The 11,660-nt window shown below is 44.0% G+C and overlaps 1 protein-coding gene across 1 annotated transcript in view; it reads left to right on the top strand.

Moving 5' to 3' along the window:
* Positions 1-1,131: 1,131 nt before the first annotated feature.
* CAMK4 (calcium/calmodulin dependent protein kinase IV) overlaps positions 1,132-11,660 on the top strand; it is a 274,385-nt gene continuing 263,856 nt past the window's right edge. Inside the window, exon 1 of the mRNA XM_044291226.1 lies at positions 1,132-1,330. Within this exon, the coding sequence (XP_044147161.1) occupies positions 1,161-1,330 (170 nt within the window). The 5' untranslated portion in view covers positions 1,132-1,160. The remainder of the gene's footprint in view (positions 1,331-11,660) is intronic.

Raw genomic sequence — 11,660 nt, 5'->3', positions numbered from 1 at the left:
AGCTCATCATCACTAATCACTACTAAACAGCATAAATCGATATTTCTTATATTATAGTACGGTTTAATACTGGTAATTACACCTGTAGAAAGCCGTCATGCCTGACCTGAAGTAGCCCCAGTCTTAATTCCTTCCTTATCGGGATGTTCATGGTGGCCGCCCCCTGATAGTGGGTACTTTATAGTAACCGCATTTCGTGCGATCGCCCTGATTCAGCCTCCACATTGGATCTTTCTGAAGCCAGCGTCTCTTTGCACATTGAGCATCCCCCTGGAAACCAGGGCAGGGCAGCCTCATCCCTGCCAACTGGTTGAGGATCCCTCCAGTTAGTATAATGTGAGTTGCTGACGTGGAGGGAGTGCATTGGAGCTCTCCTAAGGGCTGCTTAATGTAGGAGGTGCCCTGCTCCGAAACACTCGCATCTGTGCAGGTGCATTTGGCTGGGCATCACGTCCATATGCCATATGCAATCACATACTATATTCTCTTCCCCTCATCAGTCACTTTCTCAGAGCAATGCATGAGACACAGGCGAATTAAAGATCAGAGATTTCGGAGAGCACCACCCAGGGACAGCTCAATGGAGGGGGCAGAGCAGCTGAGGCATTGCCAGTTGTATCTCTGACACCTCCCTGGGGACAGCTCAATGGAGGGATAGTAATCACAGGGAGCACAGTCCTAGGAGCAGTGATTTGCTTCCTTCCCTCCCTATTCTTCAGGTTAACCCTGTCATGGGCGGCTCAGCTGAGGCACAGTGTTCTTGCTGTCTCCTTCATGGCTTCTGTCTCCCTCCTGTATGTTTCTTGATACATTTTAATGAATGAACTAAACTGTTGTAGATATTGTATCCTCTCCTTTCCCTTCTGTGGTCCTTCTTTGTCTGAAATATATAGAGAAGAACATTTCCAACCATTTAGACAGTGATGGCAGCACATGCACTAAACAAAGTCCAAGTGTGCCTATAAATACCTGTGTTATCTGCCAGTGACTGAGGGCACAGGCTGGCATGGTCCCTTATCCCGGGCACACACAGACCCTGCCTCCTTCTTCTGCTGCTGCCCCATTGGCTGGGATCTGTGCTCTATTGATTGAGGAGCTGAGCTGAGTGCCTGTGTCTCATTCCCCCTCCTGGCAGCCCTGTCCTCCTCTACCTCCCCGAGATGCTGAAAGTCACTCTCCCCTCCTCGTCCTCTTCGTCTTCCTCAGCATCCTCCTCTACCTCCTCCTCCTCTTCCTCCAGGTCTGGCAGCACTGCACCGGATTACTGGATCGATGGCTCCAATAAGGACACCTTGGCCCATTACTACGAGCTGGAGTCCGAGCTGGGACGGTAAGTAGAGCACACATCATGTCTGGTGGATGCAGCAGTGGTCCTCTCCTTGCATCTCATCCCTCCATGGAAGTTCCACAGTAATGATCATTCAGTATCTCTACCTAGATGTTCCCACGAATGGGCAGGAACCATGAGAGGAGATGTTGTGTGGATGGCAGGGGCTGGAGCTGGTAGCAGTGCTGAGTGTAATCATAGCATCTCATTCTTACAGAAGTCTTTGGAGACACCATGCATTCTTATTCACACCACATCTCTGGGTAGAAGTCAAGGTTGTGCCCAGGAGCTGCAGTCTACCTGTTCTAAGCTGTCACACCATAGACATGGAGATATGTGCTGTGGATTTCATCCATGTAGCCTGTGATTGCATCTTGTTGCACAGCAGGTGGATGGCAAAGGATTAATCTTGTTGCCCCCTTTTGGAGATCAGATGTTGTCTCCACCTTCTTGAGGTCACTGTATGCACTTTGCCTGATTTGTAACAATGGAACTAGACCTATCTGTATTTATCTATTGTGACAGTGCACTGGCTTATGATAATGCTATTATTATAATGTCTTGTTATGTTTTCTTATCATGTTCATCCTGTACTAGAGAAGAGATTGTGTGGTGCTTTCATTCATGAGATGGGTTTGATAGAAATTGCAGCGCTAAATGGAAAATGAGAGTTTTCTAATGAGTTCTAATTCTTTTTGTTTGTTTGTTTGTTTGTTTTTAGAATGTTTACATTTTTTGCATATATTGTTATATTATCGATACATAGAAACAGTCAGTAATAACACTATCAGGGCTCCTGCGCACAACGTTATCTGTTTTTGCGGTCCACAATTTGCAGATTCGCACCCAGTGCTTGCCACCATGTTTTTTTTTTCTTCTGCAGAAATGTCCTATCCTGTTCCGCAAAATGGACAAGAAAAAGACATTCTATTTTTTTTGCAGGGCAACAGAACAGACTTCATGCAGAACAAACGGATGCAGACAGCACACCTGCATCTTTTTTTCGGCCCCATTGAGATAAATGGGTCTGCCTCCGATCCACAAAAAAACGTGGATTGGATTCAGACCAAAACTACAGCCATATGCATGAGCCCTAAATGAGGTTGAGAGTGACATCAGCAGGTCAATACGTCTATGTGTGTTAACGTCTTTTGTTACCTACTGAAGAAATTATCAGATATTAATATGATTTTTTTTTATTCTTGTAAATAAATTATATTGAACATAAAGGGGTCCTGTATCAGAAGTGTCATTTAGGTTGCAGTGCCACTGAAAATAACAGTATCCGCAGCAAATGTTTTAAAAGTGACACTTTGACTTGAACTGGAGGTAAGTCCATACCACAGGTCTAGCCTATAGGATACATACGTAATATATTAGCTGGAGCGGAGGATGCATAATTGCAATAATTTACAACCCCCACAAGTCACTCCCCCTTTTTCAGAGGACCTGTCACCTCTCCTAATGAGCCTGTTGTAGTCACTACATGCATTCCCCATGTAAGGCTGCTTTCACACTCGCGTTTGATGCGGATCCGTCATGGATCTACGCAAACGCTTCCTTTCAGATAATACAACCACATGCATCCGTATTTTCTGTAACATAGCCAAAACGGATTCGTCTTGAACACCATTGAAAGTCAATGGAGGACGGATCAGTTTTCTATTGTGCCAGATTGTGTCAGTGAAAACGGATCCGTCCCCATTGACTTACATTGTGTGTCAGGATGGATCCGTTTGCCTCCACATCGTCAGGCGGACAAGCAGCGTTTTGGTGTCCGCCTCAAGAGCAGAATGGAGACAGAACGGAGGCAAACTGATGCATTCTGAGCGGATCCTTATCCATTCAGAATGCATTGGGGCTAAACTGATCTATTTTGGACCGTTTCTGAGAGCCCTGAAACGGATCTCACAAATGGAAACCAAAACACCAGTGTGAAAGTAGCCTAATAGCAATTCTGGAGAATCTAGTCTTATGACTCTATGTTGTGCCATTTCCTTATTATTTCTACTAGAAGTTATGAATGAATTGTCAGCAGCTTCCAGTAAAGGTACAGATGGGTGTTACCCGGAAGGCGGAGGAGGGGGGTGTCCCTGCACAGTCTAACACTAGCAGTACTGGTTGGACAAAACTGGTAACACTCAGCTGGACCTTTACTGCAGACTGCTGGCAGTTTAGTTGTAAACTTCTAGCAGGAATAATACAGGAATGGCACAGCACAGAGTGGTAAGAATAGATGCTCCAGAATTTGTTATGACATTGGGAATGCAAGTAATTACTAAAACTGACATGTCAGGAGAGGGGACTGGTCCTCTTGAATGAAAACTGTCACAAAACATGATGTACTATTGTAGAAATGACATGAATTTAATCCATATCCTAGATGCAGCATACAAAAGGTTATTAATATAATGTCAGACAATATGAAAGCGTTTATGGATTCAGGACACGAATAACATATTTCAGAAATGAGTTTGTCATAGGGAGCAGGAAAAGGCTATAAAAATAACTGAAAAAAGCAGCCACTTTCTCCCAACTCTGCCCTTTTGTCTTCCTAATAAAGGCTGCAGATTTATGAAACAGTTTTACAACAAATAACAATAAAAGAAATGTAAAAAGCATAAATTTCCAGAACAATTTACAACATAGAACCGGGTTGGTTTGAGGCTGTCTGGGGACTGACATCACTCAATGCAAAATGCTCCTGTAAGGCATGCACACTCACCCTGATCTTTCCCAGCCAATGAATGGTCCCCTAGGGATACCTAAGGCACTTTTCCTTTATGAGTAGGGGCCTGAGCAATAGGCTCTGGAATGCTAGCTTCCTGTAAAGGTGTGCCATAGCTTGTTTGCCTATTCTGTGGACCAATTTATGCCTGACCTGGTGGCCCCCTGAAACTACTTGTCCTTCAAGCACTTTCCCATTGATTAGCTGTTTCCCATGCCATATTGTTAAACCTATTTTATGAAATACCATGTTTTGGAACAACTTAAGGGTCCTTTCAAACGTCCAGATTTCTTGTTTCGCATCCGTTCCACAATTTTGCGGAATGGGTGCGGAACCATTCATTTCAATGGTGCTGCAAAAGATGTGGACAGCACACGGTGTGCTGTCCGCATCTGTAGTTCCTCTCCGCGACCCCGCAAAAAAGATAGAGCATGTCCTATTCTTGACAGCAATCACGGACAAGAATAGGCATTCTATCATAGGGCCCGCCAAGTGCGGTCCTCAAAATGCAGAATGCACACGGCCGGTATCCGTGTTTTGCAGATCCGCAATTTTGACCCTTATGTTAAGTAACGCAATCTAAAGTGTTATGAAGGTGACCATGCACATGACATAGATGTAGGTTAATGGTTGAACGAATGATCATCTGAGGAACGATCGCTTCGCTGACACGACAATACACATGTTAGTCCATATTAGCAGTTACAGTCGTCCAAACTGGCCATACATATTCATTGACACAAGGCAGAAGATTAACGATCTGTCTGGAACATTCTTTTTCTGGTCTGTCATCGATAGGTTGAAACAATTGTTTGTTGTTAAATTTCACCTGAAATACAGCTGTGTATAAGTACCTGTACTCCACTCAAATCCTGAAATTTCAGGTGTTGACCTCATATTGTCCCTCATGTCAATGATCTGTGGCATGTTGTTTGGTGAAGTCTTAAAACGGTTTTCCAAGATTCTTGAATTGATGACCGATCCTCTGGATAGGTCATCAGTATTTGATCAGTGGGGGTCAGACACCCTGGACCCCTGCCGATCAGCTGTTTGAGAAGGTACCATCGCTCCAGTGAGCTCCATATCCTTCTCCATGCTCACCAAGCACAGCTCTGTCCATTTGATAGCGGCTGTGCTTGGTATCACAGCTGAACCCCATTCACGTCAATGGGGCTGAGCTGCGCCTAGGCCATGTGACTGATGAATGTGACGTTACACGGCCTATGCGCTGTGATGGCTAACCTCCAGCACTCCAGCTGTGCTAAAACTACGACTCCTACGGCTGTTCTCAGAACCACATAACACCTTGCTGCTCTCCATTCTGGCTGTATCATGTTGTTGTATGATTTTCTAGCTCCCTGACTTAAATGTATCCCTCAATGTGGTCTCCACAATTCATACACCACCCTTACCATGTTATTGACTAGCACAATTTCTCCCCAAGACATTGGTTCTGGTTCTTGCAACCTTCATCTCATTCATTGCTATGTACAGTACCTATTCAAGCTAGTTCCTCCTGTCCTCATGGGTGGTCTACCAGTGACTTTCCTGCACAGGCCCTTGGCATTTTACAACACTTTTTACACAACACCAACACCTATTATCTTGTTAGAGAAGACCACTCTTCTTACTTGTAAAGGTTCAGAAAGTCCAACCCCCAATGAAGAAGTGCTACCATGACCCTGGGGAGCAGAACCAGCTTGTCAAGACCCTGGACTATATCAACCTTGAGACCATTTATAACATGTATAACAGTGTGCTACCTCTAGGTGTCCTAATTTATATTTTACTCTTCCTAATGTGATTGTTATCGTTGTATTTACCGTATATTCTCTTCTAGGCAGTGCAGCATTTGTATTTTTTCCCTGCTAGGGACCCAGAGGATCCTTGCTCTTCAAAAGTTGCAGAAGCAACACATTTTCCACCCATCATAGTTCTCATTCAGTTTGTCTCCGATTTTGGATGTTAGCCTTCACAGCCAATAGACTGTTAAGGTTGGCTCTTTAGGTTTTAGCACAATTAGGCTCTGTTCACATTGCTCTTTAGCCTTTAGAGGTGTGCGTTTGGAGGATGGAAAACTATAGGCATACAGTGGCATATATTGCCAATAGGCTGCCATTGTTATAAATAAAAACAATCTCTTTGAGAAAATTAGCTTTGGTCTACTACTCTTTTCCAAGAAAGCTACTTGAAGCATACTATATGCCAAAATACACTATGATAACATACACTGGGTGAATGGGGCTCTATGGATGCCTATAGGGTAGCATATGTGAGCAGTGCCTTACAAGGAATGCTGCACAAAATCAAAGGGCTTGTCCAAGTTATTGTAAAATCCACCCAACTCCACGAAATGACAAATAATAATAATACAAAAATCCTATACTCGCCTGTTTCTCCCCTTCAGTTCTCTGTGCCACAGTTCCGGTTCTCCACTTACTTTTCTTTATACAAGACAGCAGCTGTGATGTTCAGGGGGCACGTGACTGCTGCAGCCAATCGCTGCCTGTTCATATGCACTAATAGGACACATGTAAAGAGATTGGGGACATGAGTCACCCCCTTTAAGTTAATTAACCCATAATATTTTAAACAGTCTGCCAGAACGCATACATAGCAATAAACCTATGGTGGTCATGCACGCTAGATGTAAATGTTTGGCTGAGAGCTATTGCTTCTGCCATCCGACTTACCATACACATGCATGCTTGACTCGGCCACGTGTGGGGGGAAGGACCTCTGCTTCGCACTAAATGATTTGGTCCTGTTTCTAGATGTGAAATACTTTACTATACTACGGTGAGAAGCACTGAATTCATCAGATTAATTACCGTCTTATTTCTTTTTAATCAAATTTAGTTTTCTGCTTTGAAGTTATGCAAATCAAAGTGTTTAGGGAATACATTTGATAAATTATCATGCAGTAGAAAATAAAAGAAGAATATTTGCAAAATTATAAACTTTTATTTATTGTATATCCTTAGGGTGTAATTATATGATATGTGAAGCAGGACAAGGACCCATCTGTGTCTTTGGTCAGTTTAGATCCTAGGGGGGGAAGGGGGGGGGGGGAAACAACATTGAATTTGTATAGTGTAACATTTGAGCAACTTAAGTGCATTTTTTTTTCTCATCAAATAAGTCAGTGTTTTAGGGTACGGTTATGTAACTGAGTTGATTGCTTTTGTCTTCCACAGTATTTGAATGATGTGTGATAATGTCAGATTGTACTTAACTTAAGTTGCGGTACACATTCAATAGCTGACAAATGCTTAGTATAATGTCAATGGCCACCTTAAGACTTTATTCACATCAAATATATGGGCTTCATTGGAAGGATGTGTTTAATTATCATCATCATCATCCCACTGAAGGCACCACAACCAAAGTCACTAATGATCTGCTAGCTGCCCGAGCTAAAAGTTATTCACCGGTCCTTGCTGTAACAAACTCTCTCATCCCTTGACATCATGTATTTCCCTGTCTTGGATTTCCTCATACCTCAACAACTGAACATTCAGTGTCTCCCACTCACACCTCCTTGTCCTGCCCCCCTCTGTCAGTGTCCCTCAAGCATCTGTCCTGGGACCCCTAGGAGGCATTCACATGAACGTATGTATTTTGAAGTCCGCAAGATGCGGATGTGCGAAGTATTACTAACGTCTGTGTTGCATCCGTTTTTTCTTTTGGACCCAATGACTTCAGTGGGTCCATGGTTCACATTTGCGGCCAAGAATAGGACATTTTCAATCTTTTGTGGTGCTCACATAATGGTTTACAGGATTTCTCACGTACATCCGCCATACTCTGTTATTGATTAACTCAGGACATGAGACTCTCCCTAACATCCAAACCTTCAAAAGCAACCTGAAAACCCACGTCTACAGGAAGGCCTACCACCTACAATAAACCTTGCTGTCACTCCACAGCCTTTAGAGCAACTTTTTCCCTCATCTACAGTTTCCTTCCCACTTCCCTTGTAGATTGTAAGCCCTCATAGGCAGGGTCATCTGCCCCTCTGTTCCAGTCGGTCACTGTTAGTCTTTGCTTATTGTACTTATTTTGTTTTATATCATGTATGTATACCCTTATCACATGGATAGCGTCCTGAAATTAATGCTTTTTAAATAATAAAATAATTATCAAAGAAAAAGTATCCCAATGTATTCAATGACATAGCGTCACAAATGTACCTGTCCGGGCACCAGCGATGGTGGACAAGAATAGGACATGCTCTATATTGTTTGTGGGGCCAGGGAATGGAACTAAGATTTTTGCAGTATGCTGTCCGCATCTTTTGCGGCCCCATTAAAATGAATGGGTCTGAACATGTTCCGCAAAATTGCGGAACTGATGCGAAACCATTTATACGGTCGTGTGAATGCAGCCTAATGGAGCTCTGAGTCATGACCTATCAGATTCTTATCCTGGGATTCGGTGATCTATTTAAACCCCTTCCTGGCCAGATACCATTGCCAGTGATAGGTTTTCACTCCCTAGCTTGGCTCCCATTTCTGTTCTGTGTTCGCTTAGATTGCTTATTGGATTGACCTCAGCTTGGCTTTGCCCACTCTCTTTCTCGTGATTTGGCACCGTCTGGTTCTGACTTCGGCTTGGCTATTCTGACTACTCTCTGCCGTCTGATTTGGTACTGCATTGTCCACCTGGTTACGACCCATTCCTGTATGACTGTATCTTTGTATAGTTTCTTCTGTGTGTGTCAGTCCTGCACCTAGAAGAGTAGGGAACGTCTACCAGTTGCAGACTTGCTGCCTAGGGCTTGCACTGCAAGTAGGTAGCGAAAGTGGGCTTGGTTCCACTTAGGGTTCACTGTCTGTGTGTTCGTGCCTATTGTGCTGAGACATAGCCATACATTTCTGTGGGACAAATACATGACAAATGAGTGGCCTTTTGATATTCATTTCTAGTATTAATATGTGGATACTGTTTAACAGTATTGAAAAGTGTAGTCAGTAGTCAACATGACAAAAAAGTATGCATTAAATGAAAGTCGATAGGCAGATATACGTAACTTGACTGACATGCAGTGGAAGATGTTTTCCCATACAGTTCATCGTGAGAACAAATGTGTATAGTAATTGTGTGCTCCAAAAGTGGTGTAAATCAAGGCTCACAAACAAGTGAAATACTATGGAACTTCACAGACACATTAGAGCTGCAAGAGCCACCAAACATAAGGACATCCAGCAGAAAATGGCATCTAGCCATAGCTTAAAACATTCAGAGCATTACAGTTTGCCCAGATGGTTCATGCATGTTGATGCTACAAACAGCATTTAAGGTACACTTATGTACGTTAAGTATAACTATGTGCACTATGTTTTCATATATAAGGTGAAGATGATATACTACTAAAGTTGCCTCCATTGATCTGAGACTGACTGCAGTGAGTATAACCAAGTGTACAAGAGGAACGTGATAAAGGTCAGTTCAGATGTACATGAGAGCGTCAGTAAGTTGTAGTGTGTAAATACCTTAAGACTTGGACTAACAGTAACCAGATTATATCTGCATTCTTCATCAGTGTATTAACATAAATCCTACTATTGCTTATTGCCTTAGTAAACGGCATCACTCAGTCATTACAATGTTGTGGATACGCTATTTGAGCTTGTTCTCTAATCCTGTGTATATGGGAGGATTATTTGGTCAGGAGTTGAGTGGTTGCACAGGACTGTTTGCTACTTGGTTGATAAGAATCAGGTTTTACATAGAATAGGTTTGTACAGTAAGCATTCTGTCAGGTTTCTGTTTGATTTCAGTTGTTGATAAGAAGCTATCATCCTTCAGATCTGAGGACCAGGGGCGTACACAGAAATCATTGGGCCCCATAGCAAGAATTTAGATTGGGCCCCCATGCCCGTTCCTAGTCCCGCCGCTCCGTCCCCATTGACTATATGGTGCACGGCGAAAGTCGCCGGACTAAAAAGTCAGACATGCAGTACCTTTTAGTCCGGCGGGTTTCGCGTGCACCGCCATGCTGCGCCAGACCTCCGCCCCCGTTATAGTCAATGGGGACGGAGCGGCGGTCGCGCGAAATAGCCACAGGACGGATCCGACATGGTGAACAGCCTGTCGGATCCGTCCTGCCGCAAGTGTGAAAGTCGCCTTATAGAGAATGGGATCTGATAGGTCAGGTGTTCAGCATATATTGACAAGAATCTGGGGCGTTACATGATGTAATACCACCCAACTTTCCTGCTGTCCAGCATGGCACATGCACATGCGCATAGACATGAGAAAAGTTTGAGGAAGTGAGTACCCCCCTTCCCATATCCTCTGTGTCATGCAGGACAGCTGGGAGACACTGTCATTACTCGCTATCCTGCAGGACACATGTGCAGACAGGAGTCTCTGGGAAAGCTGGGTGAACCCCTCCCCCCTGCCTTTCCGTGTTCTTATCTGCATTTATGCCTTGCAGGATAGCAGGAAATCTGAGGGACATTGCATGATGTAATAGCATCCAGCTTTTCTGCTGTCCTGCAAGGCACATGTGGAGAGACATGAGAATAGTCTGAGAAAGCTGGGTGACACAACTCCCACCTACCCCCATATCTTCTCATGCCTCTGCACTTGTGCCATGCAGGACATCAGGAAAGCTGAACATTACATAATAGCACCCAGCTTTCCTCCTGTTCTGAATGACATATGTGCAGAGGAATAGCCTGGGAAAGCTGAGTGGTCACTTACTTCATTACTGGTGGGGTAGTGGCAATCCAGAGAGGAATCAGGCATAATGGAGCTAACAGGCGGGAGGCGGAGCTAGCCGACGGGAGGCGGGGCTAGCGGACGGGAGACAGGAAGATAGACGGGGGCGGGGCCTCTCCTCCACTGCGGGCCCCTCTTCCTCACGGGCCCCATAGCAGCTGCGTGGTCTGCCTATATGGTAGGTACGCCACTGCTGAGGACCATATTTGCCAGTAACTATGGGTGGTTGGATTATACTTCCTGAAGATAGCTGAAGATATTGAATTTCTTTTGGGTAATTTAGATGGGGTCCTGCTGACAATCTAATGTCTGTGAGGGCTGCCGGACCATGCATGCTGAGTTGACCATGCATGTTAATAAAAAGTTCAGTTTCTGGAGGCTGTTGGTTGAATCATTGGCTGACATAGAACGTCTAGAGCACAGTCACTTGCCCGTTTTCTATAATGAGAGTAACAGGGCATGCAAGTCTACCTTTCTGCAAGGAATAGGGGTAGTGGGTTCCAACTTTTAGAGAGGGTTGACATCAGCGGTACAAATTCCATTATCCAGGACAGAAAAGAAGGTTGTGTCGACATAACGGAAACCAGATGGATCTGTTATGGTGCCCATAGGCCTCTATTATGATGGATCAAAACAGAATGCCTCTAAAGGTTTCCGTTTTGAATTCCGTCTTACAAATTCCCTTATTTTCCATTATAACGATGTTATAACGAAAAACAGTGATGGAATTTGTAATCCTGATGTGAACCCGCCCTTAAACCTCAAGGATGAGAAAGGTATAGTATGGCATTCTCGTTTCTTTTGCCCAGACTGACAGAATTCACTGTATCCGGCATACATGCCAGCTTTTGGCCAGACAGAAAATACTGCAGGCAG

Source organism: Bufo gargarizans, chromosome 1 (genome assembly GCF_014858855.1).
Source record: "Bufo gargarizans isolate SCDJY-AF-19 chromosome 1, ASM1485885v1, whole genome shotgun sequence".
Taxonomy (NCBI): Eukaryota; Metazoa; Chordata; class Amphibia; order Anura; family Bufonidae; genus Bufo; species Bufo gargarizans.
This window is presented reverse-complemented; position numbering and strand designations above follow the sequence as displayed.